General features: G+C 64.5%; 1 protein-coding gene across 3 annotated transcripts; it reads left to right on the top strand.

The window, feature by feature from the left end:
• Positions 1 to 2,906: 2,906 nt before the first annotated feature.
• ARID3A (AT-rich interaction domain 3A) lies at positions 2,907 to 19,461 on the top strand. 3 transcript variants are annotated; one of them, XR_005953460.1, is made up of 8 exons: positions 2,907 to 3,473; positions 4,029 to 4,344; positions 15,404 to 15,476; positions 16,522 to 16,705; positions 16,894 to 17,141; positions 17,450 to 17,911; positions 18,024 to 18,437; positions 18,603 to 19,461. XR_005953460.1 is itself a non-coding variant. In XM_041415402.1 (8 exons), the coding sequence occupies exons 1-8, from the start codon at positions 3,049 to 3,051 to the stop codon at positions 18,218 to 18,220; spliced, it is 1,827 nt and encodes a 608-aa protein (XP_041271336.1). In that variant the 5' UTR covers positions 2,907 to 3,048; the 3' UTR covers positions 18,221 to 19,461. The 3 variants fall into 3 exon arrangements, 2 of the variants coding, with proteins under 2 accessions (XP_041271336.1, XP_041271321.1); XM_041415402.1 differs by having other exon boundaries at positions 17,450 to 17,746; positions 17,825 to 17,911; positions 18,024 to 19,461; XM_041415387.1 differs by having other exon boundaries at positions 18,024 to 19,461.
• Positions 19,462 to 19,833: the final 372 nt, after the last annotated feature.

The raw sequence follows: 19,833 nt of genomic DNA, 5'->3' as shown, positions 1-19,833 counted from the left end.
CGCCCGCCCGCGGGGAGAGCAGCGCCGCGGGCCCCGCGCGCACCGGCCCCGCCGAGCCCGACCCCGGGCGGCCGCGGCTGCTATGCGGCTTCGCGGCGCACGGCCTGCACCGGGTAAGGGAGACGCGCCGCCGCACCGGTGCCGCGGATGGGCTCGGCACCGAGAACGGGACCTCCGCCGCGGCCGTAGCCGGGACCGGGAGTCGGGGGCTGGGCGGGACCGGGGCTGGGGACCGGAGCCCAGGACCGGCCGGCTCTCCGAGGTGGGCTGGGCCCTCCGCTGTCGGTGCTGGGCGGAAGCGCGGCGCCCCCTCCCCCCGCGGCCGGTTACCGGCCGCCTCCCCCACGCGGGGCTGGGGTTCCTCCCCCGCGGCCGTTCCCGGCCTTCACTCTCCGTTCTCCCCGGGCGCTGCTGGCCGGGCCGGGCAGAGCGCCGTGGCCCCGCCCTGTACCCCCCCCAGCCCCGCGGTCTCCCGGGGTCCGGACGGCGGAGGGGCCAGGCCGGGCCGACCCGGGCTCGCCTCTCCATGTCGGGGGCCGCCGTTTCCCCCCGTTCGCGGGACCAGGGCCCGTTTGGGCCCCGGCGCCTCCGTGCCCGGTCCTTCTGAGAGCCGCCGGTGCCACGTGCCGCCGGGAGCGGGGCCGGGCTCCGTTTTGGGGATGGGACTCCAGTTCGCCTGGGGTCCCAAGCCCCGTCCGTCCCCGGGGACGGCACCCACCGGGCACCCACCCTGTCCTTCTCCTCCTCTTCCTCACTCAGTCTCCACGACACCCCCGGAGCCCTTCCCGGCAATGCCGGGAGCCCGCCTGGGGGTGTCCGGCCGCGGCCAGCCCAACCCCGGTGTCGGTGGCACAAAGGGCCTTCCGTCACACCCCCGCTGCCTATTTTTAGCCGCTGTCGCTCCCGAGCACCTGCCCCGGGGACGCGGGTGACGCCGCCTCGAATCCCTCGCGGGACCCCCGTCACCGCCCCACGGCGGGCACGCTCCGTGGCCCCGAGCGGCCGGAGGGACAAAGGGGCACGGCTCAAGGTCACCGGGGTGCCACGGGGCCCTGGCTGTGGCCTCGCCACTCCGGCTTCCCTGTGGAGAAGTGGCGGCGTGGCTCCGGCGCGGCCACGGCCCGCGGTGCTCGGGGAGGCAGCTCCACGCGCGGTGCTGGCACCGTGTCACCCGGGGAGTCGCGGCCAGGCAGAGCCACGGCGGCGGCGGGGAGCACGTGCCCGGGTCGGTCTCGCTCCGGTTCGCTGGTGGATGGCGCTGGGGACGGGGTTCGGGTGCGGTGCGGGGCGGGGAGCGTCCCTGCCGCGACCTCTCCTCCGTGGGGGACAGCCGGCGCTGATCCGAGTGGAGGAGAGGAAACTGAGGCACGGGCGCTGCTGGCCCACTTGTGCCGCGCCTCTGTGGCTCCCGGTGGAGGCGGTGGCTGCTGAGGTTGCCGTGGCGGTGGCGACGTGTCCGTCCGTGGCGTGAGCCGAGCCCGGCCGCGCCGGCAGCGGATGCGTGGGGGAAGCGGCTCCCGCCCGCCCAGCCGCGGCCCCGGCCCACACTGGCAGCAGGTTCCTCTTTCCAGAATGCGCGGGATCGTGGCGGAGCTGCCGGGCCCTGTGCACCGCCGGCTGTCCTGGCCCCGCAGCCCCTGGGTCTGGCCCCACGGTCAGTCCCCGTGTGGGTCCTGCCGTGCGTGCCCCCGGGCAGCTGAGCCGGGGATTGCCCGTACACGCGGGGCTGCAGTGAGCTCCTTCCGTGGTGAGCTCCTTCCCTGCCGTCAGTGCAGGCGAGGTCACCACTGGGAACTGGCTGGAAGCGAGGGCTGCTGGTCACACCGGGGCTGCTGGCCTCACCGGGGCTCCTGGCCTCACCGGGGCTCCTGGCCTCACCGGGGCTGCTGGCCTCACCGGGGCTGCTGGTCACACCGGGGCTTGGGAGCGCACTGCTAGAAGAGGTCCAGACTGGAGTATGGGGGTTCAGCAGGGCCCAAGTGTTATGTGCTGATCCCCTCAGTGTTTTCCAGTGAGGCACAGCACAAATGAGCTGCTTGCAGCCCCACCTTGCCTTGGAGGCCCCCCAGGGAAGAGGAGCAAGGGGGCTCTGGGAGCGGTTGGCAGAGCCTGTTTGCCCGGGTTTCAAGGCTCTGCCTGTCCATCCCCTGGGATCTGCCCCCGGGTGCTTTGGGGCCCCTCCGCTGTGCAGCGTAGACCCCAGTGCTGCCCAAGCCCCAGTGCCATCACTGGGGAGCCCAGTGCTCCCCATGCCGTATGTCCCTGGTGGGGATGTGCCTTGTCCCCCGTGGGGGACCCGGTGGACGTCTCTCCCCAGGGCCTGTTATCTGCGGGTGTGGGTCCACCAGTATCCGCTGCCTGCAGGGCCGGGCAGGGCTATCGGGTCCGGCAGGCCCCTTCCCCCTCCAGCAGCAGGCCCGGCCGCCCTATCTCATTAGCTCGAGATTAATGAGGCTCCTGCGCTGTCTTTAACTCCTTCCTGCTCACCAGCTCCTGCCCACAGCTCCACTGACCCTCTGCTCTACTTCTCCCACAGGTTTGCGCCGACGCCTGCCGGACACTGACCCAGCTGAGGATTAGGGACACCGACTGTGAGCAGGGGACCCTGAGGCTGCCACCCCCAGAAAGTGCCAGGTCTGCGAGAGAAAGGGTGATGTGCCGTGCTCCAGCTGCTGCCTGCTGAGCCTGAGGAGGAGTTTTGGAGCCTGCCTGGGACACTTTCCCTGACAACAGCAGCACCCCAACCCCACCAGGCAGCACCAAGCCTGCGACACACCGTAGCCCTTAAGCCAAGGAGACATCGGACCAAGCCTGAGAGGGGTCAAGGGCCACATCCTTCTTTCCTAACCCGGTGTCAATTCCTGCCCTGACGGCACTGCCCTTACCCCCCGGCAGCCCCCTCCAGGGCTGCCTCCCACCGGCGCTGCCCAGCTTTGGCCCCCAGCCCCGCTGGAGCGCGGCAGCCTGCCGGGCGCTGCCCCCCGGGCACTGCCCCCCGGGTGCATCGCCCCCCGCCCCCCGGGGGACCCCCCGCCTGCCGGCAGAGCCATGAAGCTGCAGGCGGTGATGGAGAACCTGCAGCGGCAGCAGCGCGCGCGGCTGCAGCAGGCGCTGGAAGCGCGGCAGCAGGAGCAGCAGCAGCAGCAGCCACCGCGCTGCACGTCCCCCCCGGCGCAGCCCTCGCAGCCCCCGGGGCAGCTCCCTGCCAGCACCCGGGGCCGTGGGCAGGAGGCAGCACCGGCGCCCTCGGAGGAGGGAGCGGAGCCTGAGAGCGCGCACATCCAGCGGGCACAGATGGCCGCCCTGGCTGCCATGCGGGCGGCTGCTGCCGGCCTCAGCCACTCGCCCAGCCCGGGGCTGTCGGATGAGAGCCAAGCCTCCGAGGAGGAGGAGGAAGAGGAGGAGCGCGGCGAGGAGGAGGAAGATGGTGGCGGGTACCAGCAGGAGATGGGCTCTGAGGAGGAGGAGGAGCTGTGAGTGTGCTCGGGCAGCTCTCAGGGGTTTGGGGAAGGGGCAGGGAAGTGGCACAACACTGGTGGCTTTGGGCACAGCGTGCTGGGGAGGCTGTGGGGATCCTGTGGCTTGGGGCAGGTTGTGGGTTAGAGCTATTGGGATATTTCAGAGCAGGAGGTGCTGAGGGCAGTGGCTCGGCTCTGTGGCAGTGATTCCTTGTGCTGGGTTGGCGCAACATCCCATCTCTGGCCAGCAGCCACGTGGGGCTGGGACAGAGGACCCCAGGCTGGTGTTAAATTATGCAGGACCCTTGGCTGTCTCCAGCATGCATCCTCTCAGGGCAGGGCAGGGCCAGGAGCCATCTGGCAGAGGAGAGGTCTGTGACAGAGCTGTTCCTGGGATACTGGGGGCTGGCCATGCCCAACAGAGCTGCCCCCACCAATGGGCTGTACTGGGGCTCCACTGTGTGCTGGGTGGGTGGGTGGTCCCAGCCCCGCAGCTGGGGCGGGTAGGAGAGAGGGATGAGCCTTGGGAACCAGCGTGGGACCAAACTTCTCCTCTCCTCCTGGCTCCAGAAAGGGCAAATGGGATGAAGATGACTTTGAAGAGGACCTGGGTGAGGAGGAAGAGGAAGAAGAAGACGAGGAGGAAGAGGAAGACTATGAGGAAGAAGAAGACATGGGAGAGGAAGGGCTCAGCTCAGCAGAGGCGGTGCGGGCGGGTGCGGGATCCCTGCTGCTCCGCAAGCCCCCGGCACCCCAGCACTACCGGGGGGAGCCCCCACGGCTGCCAGGGGGACAGGAGCGGCTGCCCCCCGGCCTGGGCCACACTCAGCCCCCGCCACCAGCACCTGACCACGGCGACTGGACCTACGAGGAGCAGTTCAAGCAGGTATGTGCCCTCCGAGACACGCGTGTCCCTGCCGTGCCGCCCCTCTCCCCGCTCCTGCGAACCCATGTGTCCTCACGAGCGTGGGGAGATGCCTCTGGCAGCGCCGCCTCCGGCAGTGTTCTCCTCGGATCCAGCTGCTGTTGTCATTAGGAATGCGTGGGATTTCTCCGGGGTTTTAGTGCTGGGCTCGGTCTCGCCCCTTCCCTGGCTGGGTGACTCTAAATGGATCCTGTGTCCGGGTTGTTCTGGTACAGGCAGGCAGTGCAGTTGGGTTTGCTGCAGGGATCTAGAAGGATTCTTGCTGAAAATTATGAAAAAATCACCCCAGATTTGCAAATCTGATGGATCTCTTGGTTTTCCTCTTCTCCACTCTCCCCAAGCCATTTTCCATGGGGACCTGTCAGCCTCCTATCCCCATCACTACAGAGCTGATGCCTGGCAGGACAACTCTGGCCCCATAGAAGCTTGGTGGGGGGCAGAGCTGCACCCCTGCTGCTGCCAAAATGCCATGAAAAGGTGAAACCAGGGAGAAAGCACCTGGCTGCCCTCTTCAGTGCCTTCCCCAGGCAACGAGGCCAGCACATTCCCACTCTCCTGGTGCCAGAGCTGGCTGCAGTCTGCTCTCACTGATAGAAGAAAACGTGCTGCAGCCAGAGCTCCCTGGGGGCTGCCCGGCACCTTTGATGTGTGTTTAAATACATCAGAGTTTGGGGCTGGGGGAAGGGGCAGGACCAGCAGCAGCAGATGGGACCCAGATGGAGCGGCCAGGGCATGGTGGCCTTTCAGGAGGGATGCGACCACCTCTGCCCCTTCACTTTCAGGAGGCTGTCGTATCCCTTCCGAAATGGGGGAAGGGGCTGCCGGGATCTGCTGGCACATGTGGATGTGGGCAGGCTCAGAACAGGGTTGGCAGAGGGAGCACCAGCAAGCAGGGAGCATGTGGCCATCCTCCTGGTGCTGCAGGGATGGAGGGATGCTCCTGTCCAGCTGTAGGGATGGAGGGACGCTCCTGCCCTGCGCATCCCTCGTGCCGCTGCACCCAGGCTACCTGCTCTTCTTGTGGTTTCTCTCTCTTGTGCTTCCTGCCGCCGGGGAGCGAGGGGCCAGGGCCGTGAACTCGTAGCTGTGAAAAGGCTTTTCAATACCGCAACTCTGATCTTCCTGTTCGTCAGCGTGTCAGTGCCGTGGCCCAGGCCGTAGCCTCTGCCAGGTCCCCCATCACAGTTGAGCACTTGGGAACACCAGCCACGTTCCCTGCACTTCTCCTGCCCCCCAAGCCCTGCCCCGCTCCCTCCATGTCGCTTGCTGGGGTCCCTGGGAAGAGCCCTGCTCGCTGGTGAACGCTGGAAGCAGCCGGAGGGGGTTGGAAAGCCTCCGTGGGCGGAGGAGCGGAGGCGACGCGCTGGGCCCGGAGAGGCTTTCCCCGGCACGTCAGCCCGTACGACCGCGCTTGGATCGCGGCCCCTGGACCGGGGCCAGGGGGTTGCTGGCGCAGCCGGTGCTGGCCGGGAGCTCCTCCTGGCCGGCCTCCAGCGCGTGCCGCCGGGCTCCATCCCAGCCCAGCTGGCGCGGCCTGGGAAGGAGCAGCAGGAATGTAAACAGCGAGGGCAGCACGGGGCAGGGGATGCCGTACCCCATCCCCGCTCCTCGCTGCGGTGGAGGCGCCTTAGGGGGAACCCCGGCAGCTCTGGGATGCCGGAGCACAGCAGGGTCTCCGTGTGGGTGAGCCAGCAGGGATGTGGTGCTGTGCGTGGCTGTGACAGTGTTCTGCCTGCTTGCTATGGTGTCTTTTGGGGTTGATTTTATTTTTGCCAAGGAGCTCCTCAGCACCGGCAGCACCCCTGCTCTCCCACCAACCTTTAACCTCCCTGCCTGTCCAGCTCTCTCTGCTGGGAGTTCAGATCCAGTTTGGATTCAGCTCTGGTTGTGCTGGTGCCGCTGACATCCTTAGCCCGTGGGTCTCTGTGCTTGAGGACACCGTCCTCACCGGGCAGTGCCGCCATCCAAGCCCCCGTGCCTGTCTCCACACCCAAACCCTGGCAGCCAGGGGCTGCCCCCATCCTCCACTGCCAGGTTTTATTGACCCATCTGGGACAGATTCCTGTGAACTGGTGCTCGGCTGAGCCGTGGGGGGCCGGAGGCAGGAGGATGGGGCCCAGTTCAAGGGAGGAGGAAGGGGAGGGCGTGAGGAAGAGTTATGGAGGTGAGGGAGGTTAGGGAGCCGGCGCGTGGCACCTCCCCGTCCCCAGGGACGGCTACTGCACAGGCAGAGGTCAGCTCGGCCTGACCCGGGCGCTGCCGGCGCGGGCAGCAGAACAAAGGAGCCCCCAGCACACTGGGAACTCGGGGCAGCGGTTGCCGAGGGCACCGTGGCTCCTCGGGGTGGGGGGAAAAGGGGGCATTTTCTGGGTGGGAAGAGGCTCCCCATGGGAAATGGCTAAAAATCCAGCAAGCTCCTGCCAGCAAAGGGCTGCTGGGGGTAGAAGTGCTCGGAGTTCTGTACCCCAGCACTGTGGGGGCTCTGCTGCTGCTGCCCCCAGATCCCTGCTCTGATCTTTCTGTTTCATTACTGCTATTACTGCTCCCCGCTAATACCGGGAGTGGGAGCCCCTGGTGGAGTGGCAGCCCCTGGAGCTGGAGTTTCCAGCCTCTGCCTCTTTTGGAGTTTCCTGGGCTGCTGGTGCTCCCTCAGGCACAGGCACCCTGCATGCCAGTACCCCATCCCACATTGCAGGAGCTCGAGGAATCCATCTCCCTGTGTTCCTCTGGCTGCAGCAGCCACCACTCTCCCTCTGGGGTTCTCCATTTTGGGTGCTCCCTTTTGGGGTGTCCTGCAGTGGCTGCCTCAGGTTTAACACCCCATTTCTGCTTTAGGAAGGATTCAAGAAGTCACCACAGTGCCAGTGGGAGGCTGTGCCAGCTGGGGGGGTTTGGGGGGCGCTGGTGCTTTAGTAGGACAAGAGGTTTCTTATGTTGGGGACATCTGAGCCCTGCCGGTGGCACACAGGCGGGAAAACCTCAGCCCTTATCTCTGGTGGTGCAGCGCACCCCGAGATACAGCGTTTCAAAGTGCAGTGGTGGGGGAAAAATAAACCGAAAGCAACTCAGCGACCTCGGCAGGGCTGCGGGGGTGGGTGAAACCGGAGCCCCCTCCACCCAGACCAGCCCTGCGCACATGGCTGGTGGAACTGGGATTTTCCAGGAGGGTCTGGAGGAGCAGAGAGCCCGTACCTCCTCTGAATCCCCTAGGAGCTGCTTAAGGCGTGGGGGATCCCCTCTGAACCCCTTTCTCCCGTGGATTATTCTCCTTTTCAAAGCCCAAAGCCAGCTGGGGGCGTGGGGCCTGAGCAGGGGCCCCGTGGCCTCTTAACGAGGGCGGGAGGGTCCATTTACTTTCTTTAAAATATTGATTAGAGCTTTATTGCATTAGGCAGCCGAGCGGATGAGCCGCCCCCAGGGAGGGCGAGGGGGCCCCTGTGCAGGGAAGGGGGACCCGAGTGTCATCACACGGCCGGGGGCCACTGCCCCCCACCCAGAGGCAGTTTGGCTCCCAGATAAGGGGGAGTGCCCTGGGGCCCCCGGTTGGGCGCTGCTGTGCCGGGGAGGTGATTGCAGTGCCTGGCCAGGCCAGCAGCAGATAACGCAGGCAAGAGGGGATCTGAGCAGGACAGGACTTTGGGAGCAGTGGGGGAGTCAGCAGTGGACCCCTCCCAGGAAAAGGGCTCTCCCCGCTCAGCCCACGCTCAGCCGTCGCCTCTCTCACCCTCAGCCGTCGCCCCTCTCACCCTGCAGCGCTGCCCGGCGTGCCAAGGGGTGCTCCCAGCCGGGGATCCGGCACAGTAATTGGCTCATAGAGCTCAGGGAGCATTCCCGGGGCTGTAATCCCACCAGATCCCTGGCCAGAGGTCAGGGACTTCTCGGCGAGAGCGGCTTAGCCGCTGAGTGCCTCCCCCAGCCAGACGCCTGGGTGCTCACAGGTGCTGGTCCCGGCATCTGAGCACTCGTGGAGACATTTCTCCAAACAAGACCCAGGATGATTAATGAGGTTGAGGGACAGGGGACACATCCTTTCTGCTCGAGGTGCCCAGCCAGTGCCTTCACCCAGCTGGACCGTGCCCCCGACACCCCTTGTCTCGGGAGCTGGGCTGGCTCCCCACAGCTGGGTCATCACCTGCTTGTGTCCCCCCCAAAGCCGCATTTTCCCCATGCTTCGACCCCTCCAGAGCCTCATTTCCCCCCACCCCTGGCCCTCCCAGAGCCCTGTTCCCTCCACGCCCCAGCCCCCCGGGCTGACTCAAGGGCTGCGGAGGTGGCGGCCGCCTCCCCTCTCTCTCGGCACAGCTGAACTAACAGGGTTTATTTAAAAGGGAAAAAAAAAAAAGAAAAGAGCAGTGCAGGGAGCAGGGCCTTTGTCAGCAGAGCCCCCTGCCCCCACCGCAGCATTGGGCAAGGGCAGCATTGCTCCATCACCCTATTTCTGGCCCAAACCGCAGGAGAAATGGCAGCTGGTCCCAGGGCCCGGCCGGACGTGCTGCAATCAGGGGCCAGGGCGGGGGGTGTTTGGGGCTGGGGGGCCCTGCTCTGAGCCCCTGGGGCAGACAGACTGGGGGCTCAAGGTGCAGCTCCTGGCCCAGCTCGTGACCCGCTCCCTGACCCTTCCTATGGGTCACTTAATCTGCCTGTGCCTGGGTTCCTGCTCTGGCTGGAGCTCAGGATAATCCACCCTGCACACTGGGGCTGCTGCAGGCCGGGGCTCACCCCTGAGGAGAGTCCCCTGCTCCCCGGGTGTCCCACGGGGAGGGTCTGGACTTGTCACTTCTGTGGCAGCAGTCCTTTGGGAAAGGGCTTCCCTGTCCCCCCACAGCAGCTGGCTCGGGGTCTCACCCTGGTACCGGTGGCAGTAGGAGCACCCAGACAGGTACCAGCCTCAACCCCTTCAGCAAAGGGCTTCACCTCCTGCCTCTGTTTCCCCACCTGCCCACATCCACTGTGGAACCTCCAACTTGGGCACCAGTGCCTGATTTTGGAGATTCCAGCACCTGGGACGTGCTGTCCCACACTGCCACCTGCTCGGGTGCCACAGTGGGATGGGGTCTGTCACTGTGGTGCCATCACAGTGCCCACCACAACCACCCCCTCCTCCCAGTGTGAGGAAACTGTGAGGTTTCAGCGCTGCTAGAGCAGCTCAGCGGTGATGGTTCCCGGGGCTGACAGCCCACAGCTGGCTCCTGTCAACCCCATCTGTGGCTGCTGGACCCCTTCCAGCTCCTCCGGCGGCTCTGTGATGGGGTTCCCAGGCGTTCCGTGCCCCCTGGCCCTGCCCACGGGACCCCAGGGACCCCCACGGTGGTGCTGACAGAGGGCAGAGGTGCAGGACCTCGCATTTCAGGAACAGATTTGCAATTAGCCAAATCCCAGCGGGCGGTGGAAGCCCCGGTGACTCATCTGCCAGGGCTTACCGCGATCCCCTTCTAAGACGATCATTCGATCATTTACATATGGTGGAATTTAAACCCCCTGTCTTGGCTTCCAGACCTTGCTGCTGCCACCTCACCCGGGTCAGGTCCTGATTGAGGGTCTTGGCCCTGCAGCCCTCAGTGGCTTCACCCTGGGAGGCTTGGGAGTCACACAGGAGGAACAGCCCAAGCTGGGGGTTCACCGGGTGCCCCAAGAGTTTGAGTTGGCTGCTCTGGCCACATTTCCCCAGCTCAGCGCTACATAACTCATTCTCAGCTGTCCTCCCTGGGTCTGCCTGGTGGCAGGAGCTAGCCTGGTGTCCTTCCTCGGACGAGCTTTCTCAACAGCGCCTGACTCCACTGGATTAATATTTGTACAAGGTCCGGTGTGATAGCGAGCATGTGTCAAGGGCATGCACCAGCACGCACACAGCGAGGACCGGGAGAGCTGCCGGGCTGGCTCCCATCCAGCCAGCCAAGGGAACAGCCCCAGCACCCCAGTTCTCCGTGACCCCTCACCACCAGCCTGTGCCACACATCCACACTCAGACACGGAACCAGTTTTGATTCCATCCAGAGCCTGGCGAGCTGCCAGCGAGCTGCCATTGGAAACGCCAGGGCAGCAGGAATCGCTTCCTCCTCCGCGGGAAGGGAGCAAACAGCAGCGGCACAGCCGTCCCGGGAGCCGGTGTCAGCCCGGCCCGCGGCAGGGACACGGATCCCGGGATGCCGGGAGCTGCCGGCTGGCTGGGCACGGCCGTGCTGGGGAGGGAGGCCGACAGCGCACACGGACAATGGGGGGTCAGCGAGGTTAAACGGTGACTAATTCGCCCATTCAGCGTCCCCTCCGCCGCTCGGGGACACCCGCCGTGCCGTGACACCCGCCGTGCCGTGACACCGCCCCCAGACCCCCAGGGTCACCCACATGATTCCTTCCCCCAGCCTGAGTGGGGAGGAGGTGGGCATCGGGGTCCGGGTGGTCTCGGGGATCCCCAGACTGCCGTGCCGATGGATCGGGATTGTCACCGATGGATCCTGTGCCCACCGGGTCCCCCGGCCCGAGGAGGAGGCACTGGGTCAAACAGGCACCTGCGCTCGGGCCGTGTCCCCTGAAGAGGGGACAATGCTGGGAACTGGTGTGAACAATGGTGCCGACGGGAAGCTCCCGGACCCCTCCCCAGCTGCCCCCGCGGAAGCGGCCCCCCAGCCCGGCCATGCTCCGGCGGCAGGAATCCCGCCGGGCCGGTCAGTGGAGTCACCGGCCATGTGGGCGAGGCTCCAGCCAGCACATCCCCCACCAGCAAAGCGCTGGGAGATTTTTGGGGAGGGGGCACACACCTCCCTGCCCCCAGCAGCCCCTTCCCACGGGGGGTTGTGCCCTGGGGGGCTCGCAGGGGGATTAGGGATGGGGACAGCCAGGGGTGAGCTGTACCTAAGCCGAGCGCTTTATCTGCGTAGGAATCTGCTCCGGGGCTGGACGCTCCCTTTGCCCTTCACCGGGAGGGATTGGCCCCAGCAAACCCCGCACCCCACGCCGGGGGGGCTGTGCCTGGAGAGGGGCTGCTCCCTCGGGCACCCCCCAGCCCTGAGTCAGCCATCGCCTTACGGGAAATCACATCCCCAGCGCCTCCGAAACGTCAATCCTTGGCTCTGGTTTTTACAAATGACTTTCTTATTCTGAATAAGTGCCCTCTGCGACCCCACTGCGGGTCCCGGCGTGCCAGAGGCCGGGGGCTGTGTATGGGCTGGGAGTGGGACGGGAAACGCGCCATAAATGTGTTTATTCTTCGTTAAAGAACTCGTTAGTGTGCGAGGGCTCTTCCCCAGCCCAGCGTGGCCCCTCGCTGTCCGCGGGACAAAGGGATGCATCCCCGGGGGCTGCCAGAGGAAGGAAGGAAAGAAAAGGAGAGAAGTAGCCCCTCAAGCCTGTCACTGCTGGTCCTGCTACCTGCCCAGACAGGGTGGGCTCTCCCCGCCGCTGCCTGCGTTGTGTTTTTTCCTTAAATACAGGAATTTGGGGGAGTTTAGTCCCTGGAAGGTGGAGGCTGCCACCAGCCCCCATCCCTGCTGCGGTGGCCCTTGGCTCTGCCCCCAGTCCTCACGTCACGGTGTGCACGTCCCAAACCGGTTTTGGAGAGAAGGAGGAAAACCGAGAGTGTTGCCACTTCCTGGCAATGGAAAAGAAACTTGAAAATTAATCCCCGGGGCCTGAAAACCCGGAACCAAGCGGGGACGGGGTGGGGGGGGAAGGGGAGGTGTTTTTAACTGGGACGTGGGATGCAGGGACACGGACTCCTCCATGAGGGCTCATGGGGTAGACAAGGGACTCCTGCCGAAGGGGGGATTTGCCTGGCACCAGCATGACCCCCGGCATTCCCGGAGCCTTGTGAAATACTGCTTCCCCTCCTGCTTGTAGTTGCCCCCCTTGCCCCAGCTCGGGGGGGTTTGGGGAGGGTTCGGACCCCCAGCACGCACCCAGCCCGTGCCGAGGGCTCTCCCGCATTCCTGGCATTGCCAAGGGGCCGCCTCCTGCCTGCCCTTTGAAAGCCAGCGGGTCGGGATTTTCCTGTAATCTGGTTTGAAACATTAATCCGGTCATCCACACCAAACGCCGGGCCGGCATCCTGCCGGGGCGCTGGGCCGGGGTCAGGGCCACCCGCCCACCGCCTGCCTAATTCCTCCTCCACTTAATTATAGATCTGCTGGCAACGGCCATCTGGCTCCGTGTCCTCAGCCGGCCGGGGGCCGGGGCCGAGGGGGCTGCGCTGCAGCCAGGTGGGCTGGACGCTGTGGCCAGAGCCACTGCCATCAAGCATTCACTCTGGGGTGGGTCAGCACTGGGAGCACTGGGTGCTGGAGTCACATCTCCCAGCCCAGGGGACTCTCAGGGAGGTGGGGGGCATCTCCTGCTCCCCCCAGCCAGGCTGGGGTGGCTGTGCCGCTGTGTCCCCTGCCACCACATTCTGCCGTGGGGACCCCACGGTAAGAGGATATTCCTGGGGCAGCTGCGTTATGGATTAAGTCGTTTCCAGCTCCCTAATTACGAAACATAAATGTATTGACTCAGTGGCACCGGGCGGCCTTGCCTGCGGCTCGTGCACGCCGGTACCTTTGCACCGAGCACCGAGACACTGCGTGTCCCTGCGAGGAGCTGGCCTTGAGCTGAGCAGAAACCAGGGCTGAGAGCAGGAAGCAGGGCACAGGCACGGGGCAGGGATCAGCACCAAGCAGGCACAAGACTCAGCACCTGCTGATTTCGGTGCGGCAGTGCCGGCAGCCGCCAGCCTGTGCCAAGCTCAGCTGCGCACTGGGTTTCGCACGCTGCCAAAACCAGAACGTTTCTGTTCCCCAATTTGCATTCTGAGCCCCGCTGTCCCAGCTGTCCTGCTCTGCCGTTGGGGCTCTCGGGGCGCCGGCTGCTTTGCCGTTGGCTGCGGATGGCGTCAATGCAAGGAAATCCTGCGAGGGGCAGCTGGGAGTCACTCGTCTCTGTCCCCTTCCGTGTCCTGCCTGTGCTCGGGGTCGAGGGGGAACAGGGGTGGTAAGGGAGGACAGGGGCAGCTTGGCAAATGCACTCTTTCACACGCCACAGTGCACACAAGGCACGTCCCGGCCATGGCTGGGCATGTCCTCGCCCCACAGTGCTGCCGGATGAGCACCTTGGGCACGTGCCCATCACTGGCGGTTGGTTCTGCTGGCCGTGGCAGAGCTAAACCATGGTTTGGGGGGGTCCCATAGGGGAGCCTGTTTCTCTGCTTGGCACTGCAGTGGTCAGTGAGCAGCTGCCAAGTGCAGCAAAGCTGTCGAAGTCTCGCCGGTAACCGTCAGCAGCAGCTCGTGCAACATCCTTTGCCCGGCAGCCGTGGCAGGTGTGAGGTCACCGGGCAAGAACGGGGATCCCTCTGCCCACCATCCCTGGGGACCCCCATGGCTTCATCCCACTTGGGCAGGGGTGAGAGTGGCTGCAGCCAGCTGAGCTTGGCATGGGACCACCGGGGCTGGTGGAAGGCCGGCACTCGAGGCAGCCACCTGCCACGGCCACTAATCCCCCTGTCCTGGCCGGCCACGCTCTCCTCAGCTGACGGTTAATTTTCTTTCATCCTCTTAAACGCGTCCATTCCCCTCGGGACTGAGTCCGAGGAGGGCTGGATCATGACCCCGAGGGTCTTGGCAGTGGATGAACCAGAGTGTTCGGTTCTTTCCCAGGATAGCTCCGCACCACGGAGGATCGGGCGCTGGGGAAGCCCTTTCTCTGTGTGTGGCTTTTTGGAGCTGCTCAAGGAAACGGGGGAGGCTGGATTGGCACCAGCCCAGCATCCCTCAGCTGGCACAAGTAGCCCAGTGCAGCTCAGCCCCAAAAATCATGGCACTGCTGCTGTGCCATGGCTCACTCCCTCCATGGCACTCCCACACCAGACCCCTTGCTAGGGTGGGAGAGGGGCTTTGAGGGCCTCTGCCGGTAGTCCTGGTGGCTCCTGCCCTTGCCCTGGGGGTGTGCAAGAGGCTGGACGAGCCTGCCGAGTTTCCCAGAGGAACTGGGGGGGTTTATGGCCCCGCTTATCACGCGGCCCCATTGATCCCTTTGATCGGCGCCGGCGGGTGAGTCCAGCCCTGCAGGATCCGGATCCTCCCTGCAGGGCTGCAGGAGGAGGGGGCTCGAGCCAGGACGATGCCCACCCATCCACCTGCCCACGGTCCTGGTGCCACAGGGCATAGCCAGGGAGGGAGTGGGCACATGGGTGACCCAGTGACCGGCAGGGGTGGTCCCGCAGTGCGTGCCTGGCGTATTAGGGGGGTATTTATAGGCCCCTCCCGGCCCCCCTGGCAGTTGTTCAGAGCTGTCATTGAGAAAAGCAGAGCTGTGGCCGCCACCACGTTGGTGTCTGGGCAACGCCTGCCCCCACAGCCCTTGCTCCTGGATGGAGGGGGGATTATCCACCAGCCTCCAGGCAGAAACAGCGCTGGGCTTCGGGAGAGGCCGCACGGCGTGGCGTGGTGTGTGCCTCCGGCGTGCCGGGCGCTCCAACCGGCCGATCCTGCGCCATAAATCAGGCAGGAATGTGCCGGGGTGGGGGGTCTCGGCTGAAGATGCCCCAAGCAGAGCTGGTGATTGAGGTACAGCGTGTCAGAGCCTGGCCCAGCTCTGCCTTCCCCTGTGCAGGACACGTCCCTGCAGGGCCATGGCACACTGGCTCCTGGCCATGGCTCTCTGTGGCAGCACCCCAAGCGTGGAGGGACCACGCTGAAGAGTCGCTGTGCTGAGCAGGCAGTGGATGCTAAAAATAACCGGGGTCAGCGTTCCCGGGAGGAGCCGGGGCCGAGCACGGTGTTGGCAGCCTGGTAGCCACTCTGGCCATGATCACGGTGTTGGCAGCACCGGCATCCCGGAGCTGAGCTCCGAGCAGGGCTGGCAGGGCATGGCATAGTGGGGCACAAGGTCATCCCAAGCTGCAGGAACCCCCCTGGACCTCTGCAGGGACCCCCGAGCCATTTGGTGTCCTTTGAGCCACACGGCTGCTGCTGCTGCAGTGGGAGCCAGGGGTCTCAGGTCGGGGGACACACGGGTTAAGTGGGATTCTGAGCATCTCTCTCTCCTTATGCAGCTGTACGAGCTGGATGGTGACCCCAGGAGGAAGGAGTTCCTGGATGACCTCTTCAGCTTCATGCAGAAGCGAGGTGAGTACCCAGCTGGGCACTCACCCTGTGCCCCCGCGCCCACTCTGTGCCCACCCTGCTCCACCACACCCACCTTGCACCCCCATGTCCCCCCCAAGGCCAGGGGCTCATTTCCTTGCCCCTCATTAGTGCCCTGAGGTCACGGCTCCGGCTGAGCTGCTGGTTAATCTTTAACCCCTCAGCACAGCAGGGTCAAACCTGCTGGGCTGGATCCAGAGCCTGTGGCCCCCCCTCCCTTCACCCATCGCACCCAGACCTGCAGCCCCTCCCCACACAACACCCCTGGCCGTGTGCCCCCTCTGCCCATTGCCTGGCTTACTGCAGCCCCTCGCTGTGCCCTCTCTCTGCTGGGGGAGAGGCCATGGCTGGGGGGCTGGGGGTGAGAAGGGCTGAAAGCCAAGCGTGCTCCTGCTCGAGGGTCTGGTTCCTGCGTGGAAAACAGCGCTGGAAGTGCTGACACAGGGCTGGCTCCGGCCCTTTGTCAGACAGCTCTGGGAAGGCACGTGTGCCTGCACAGGGGGGCTGGGGCTGCTGGCTGGGTTCCCCCAGATTCCCCTGGCTCTGTCCTCTCCCCTGGCTATGTCCCCTATGGTCCCCCCACCATCCTGGCCCACCTACATCCACTGGGGTCTCCCAGAGCCCCCTCACCTCAGGGCTGGGAGGGTGGAGACCCTGATTAGGGAGCAGGTGCTGCCAGCCCCCTCCCCAAGCTGGAGGGACGAGCCCCCCAGCTCATAGGAGACCCTCACGGCCGGATTGTGCCGCCCCCGTTATAAATAACTCGCGTTGCCGGGTGCCGGCTCAGCCCGAGGAACCGGCTCAGCCACGACGGGGCTGTGGCTGGAAACTGCGAGTTTCTGTTTCCTTTGTTCGGGGCTGATCTCAGCGGGAGGGCCCGGGGGGAAGAAGGGGACAGTGGAAGAGGAGGGAGCAGCATGAGCCCCCCAGCCCCTCCACTGCCCCGCAGGGGTCTCAGCAGCTGCGCCCCCACTTCGGGTAAGAAAGCAGCACCCCAGAGCCACTCTCTCCTCCTGCCGCTCCCCAGGGACCCCCGTGAACCGGATCCCCATCATGGCCAAGCAGGTGCTGGACCTGTACATGCTGTACACGCTGGTGACCGAGAAGGGCGGTCTGGTGGAGGTCATCAACAAGAAGCTGTGGCGGGAGATCACCAAGGGGCTGAGCCTGCCCACCTCCATCACCAGCGCGGCCTTCACCCTGCGCACCCAGTGAGCGGGGGCTGGGAGGGGATGGGAGGGGAGGGGAGGGGGCGAGTCCTTGGGGGTCCCTCTGCCCTGTGCGGGGCATGGAGGCTCAGCACAGCCCTGTGTGGGAGCAGTGGGGTGGCACAGGGGAAGGGGTGCCCAAGCCACCGTGTCACCCTCACCATCCCCACCCGTGTCCCGTGTGGCCGCAGGTACATGAAGTACCTGTACCCCTACGAGTGTGAGAAGCGTGGGCTGAGCAACCCCAACGAGCTGCAGGCGGCCATCGACAGCAACCGGCGGGAGGGCCGGCGGCAGGGCTTCGGCGGCTCCCTCTTTGCCTACTCGCCCGGCGGCACCCACGGCCTCCTCTCCTCGCCCAAGCTGCCGGTGCCGGCGCTGGGGCTGGCGTCTGCCACCAACGGCGGGGCCATCACGCCCGGACAGAAGATCAAGAAAGGTAATGATTGTTCTGGGGTGTGCCTGCTCCAAGGTTTGGCTGCCACGGGGTCTGGTTGCAAGCCGAGCCCCCTCCTAACCACTGGAGATGTAATAATAACGGGGAGAGCTAGGGGAAGTGGGTAGGGGGGTGATGCTCCTCTCCCCCCTCCTTGGGCTCCAGGGCTCAGCCCGGGGACCCTGATTCCAATCACCCATCTCTGACCTTTGGAAGGACAGCAGGGCACCAAACTGTTGTGCCAGGGCTGGGGACACCCTGGGGTGGTGGCACCCCTGTGCCCCCATCCCTGACACCCGCTCCCCCGGCAGAGGAGGACTCTCCCATCCCCATCTCCATGCCCAGCCGGCTCCCGGTGTCACTGGCCGGGCACCCCGTGGTGGCGGCGCAGGCGGCCGCGGTGCAGGTGGCAGCAGCCGCCCAGGCCGCGGCGCTGGAGCAGCTGCGGGAGAAGCTGGAGTCGGGGGAACCCCCGGAGAAGAAGCTGGCGCTGGTGACGGACGAGCAGCAGCGGCTGATGCAGCGGGCGTTGCAGCAGAACCTCCTGGCCATGACGGCCCAGCTGCCCATGAGCATCCGCATCAACAGCCAGGGCACGCGCTCGCCAGGTCAGTGCCGGCCCCGGCCTCCCGCCCCGGCCGAGCCCCTGGCCCCGGCGGGCTCCGTAACGCGGCTCTCCCCGGCAGAGAACCGCCCGGACGCCGCTGCCGCCAGCAGCAACGGCACCAACAGCATCAGCATGTCGGTGGAGATCAACGGGATCGTCTACACGGGTGAGGGGCTCCCCCGGGCACCGCTGCCGTGGGTGGGGGGCTGCCCTGGGGCCACGCTCCTGCTGCTCTCCACCCCGTCTCACAGCAAAGCTCGGCTTTTCTCTCTCCCCAGGTGTGCTGTTCGCTCAGACGCCCGGCCCTTCCTCCTCCTCTTCCTCCTCCTCCTCCTCTGCCTACAGCAAAGGCAACGGCGGCAGCAGCCGGAGCAGCGGCGGCAGCGGGGTGGGGAGCGGCGGCGGCAGTGTGCCCCCCGCCCCGGCCGGCCTGGCCGTGCCCCCCAGCTCTACCTCCAACAGCGCTTCGCCTTAACGCCCCCGAGCCTCGGGCCCCTCGCGGCACCAGCGCCCGTGGGGGGACGGGGTCGCACCGGGGCTCACCGGGGTCTTCTGGGGTCTCGCCGGGGTCTCGCCCGAGGTCTTGCCAGGGTCTCTCTGGGGTCTCAACAGGATTTCACTGGGGTCTCACCAGGGTTTCATTGAGATCTCGCCTGGGTCTCACTGGGGTCTCACCAAGGGTCTCACCCGAGGTCTTGCCAGGGTCTCTGGGGTCTCAACAGGATTTCACTGGGGTCTCACCAGGGTTTCATTGAGATCTCACCTGGATCTCACCTGGGTCTCATTGAGATCTCACTAGGGTTTCATTGAGATCTCACCTGGGTCTCACTGGGGTCTCACCAAGGGTCTCACCCGAGGTCTTGCCAGGGTTTCTCCAGGGTCTTCTCAGGCTCTCGATGGACTCTGCCCTTGTTCTCGTGTTGTTGGATTTTCCTTTTCCAGGCAGAAAAGCTTTAGCCCGGGGGGTTTTGCCGGAGCCGCCGGCTGTCCGGCTGCGCCGCTCCGGGACCGTTTACCTCACTCACATCACACTTTGCACTGTACATTTATTATTATTATTATTATAATTATTGTTATTTTTTAACTCGTGTTACCTCCAGACAGACGCACGGACGCCTGCCGACGCGAGCTCTAGCGAAACCCCCCCGGAATTCTAAAGGAAAAAAAAAAAAACAACCAAAAATCCTAAAAAAAAAATTGGAAATAGGGAGATATTTTATTCATTTCCATCCTTTTCCCTCCTTTGTTTTGGGAACTCCACTCTCTGCAGGATTTTAAGAGGTTGTTTTCGATTGTTTTGTAAATAGCTTCTATTTTATTCTCTAAAAAAAGGAAAAAAAAAAAAGAATCAAACTTTTAACATGCAAATGATATATATTAGTCTTCATCAGGGAAAATGGGAGCTTGGAAAAAAATTGGAATCTCCTTTCTCCTCTCCTTATCGGTGGTTGGGTCCAGCTCTGCTCCTTCCCCCACCGGCAAATCCTAATTTTTATTCCTCCCCCCTGCATAAAACTACTGTTCAAAGCCACTTTGGGCTTATTTCCTCCAAAACCAAGCAGGATCCAGAGGATGGGGATGCTCGGAGCTGCAGGACGCTCCGGAGCTCACGGACAACCCGAAGGACCTGAGCATTTATTTTAAGCCTCACAATCTCAGTTGGGTTTTTTTTTTGTTTTGTTTTGTTTTTTTTTTTTTACTATTTCCCCCCCTCAAACACCCCCCCCCCCAAAAAAAAAAAAAAAGAGATAAATATTCACCCACATCTGCGTGAGACACAATCCAAGCCGATACCGAAACCCCCTCGCCCCCCTCGGTATCTCCGTTCTCAGGTTCCCACCTGGAGCACAGGGTTTTTCCCCCTTCCCCAGGTGCCCCCAGAGGGGGGGGAGGGGGTCCAGGCTGGTGGGACCTCCCCCCCCCACGCCCCCACACCTTTATTTTTAATTTCACTCGGGGAAGTGGCGATCTCAGGGGATTTGGGGTTCTTTTCCAGCTGTTTTTTTTGTTGTTTTCAGCCGGGTTTTGTTGGGGTTTTGTTTTTTCCGTGCTGGAATCCCCTTGGTGGCTCCATTGGGGGGGGGTCTT

This window comes from Onychostruthus taczanowskii, unplaced genomic scaffold (genome assembly GCF_017590055.1).
Source record: "Onychostruthus taczanowskii isolate IOZ18803 unplaced genomic scaffold, ASM1759005v1 scaffold106, whole genome shotgun sequence".
In the NCBI taxonomy this organism is placed as follows: domain Eukaryota; kingdom Metazoa; phylum Chordata; class Aves; order Passeriformes; family Passeridae; genus Onychostruthus; species Onychostruthus taczanowskii.
This window is presented reverse-complemented; position numbering and strand designations above follow the sequence as displayed.

Excerpts from the sequence above, each read along its gene's own strand:
- ARID3A (XM_041415387.1), top strand. The coding sequence starts at position 3,049 with ATGAAGCTGCAGGCGGTGATGGAGAACCTGCAGCGGCAGCAGCGCGCG. Across the intron at positions 15,477-16,521 it reads CAGCTTCATGCAGAAGCGAG|GGACCCCCGTGAACCGGATC; the intron begins GTGAGTACCCAG and ends GCCGCTCCCCAG. Across the intron at positions 17,142-17,449 it reads CGGACAGAAGATCAAGAAAG|AGGAGGACTCTCCCATCCCC; the intron begins GTAATGATTGTT and ends CTCCCCCGGCAG.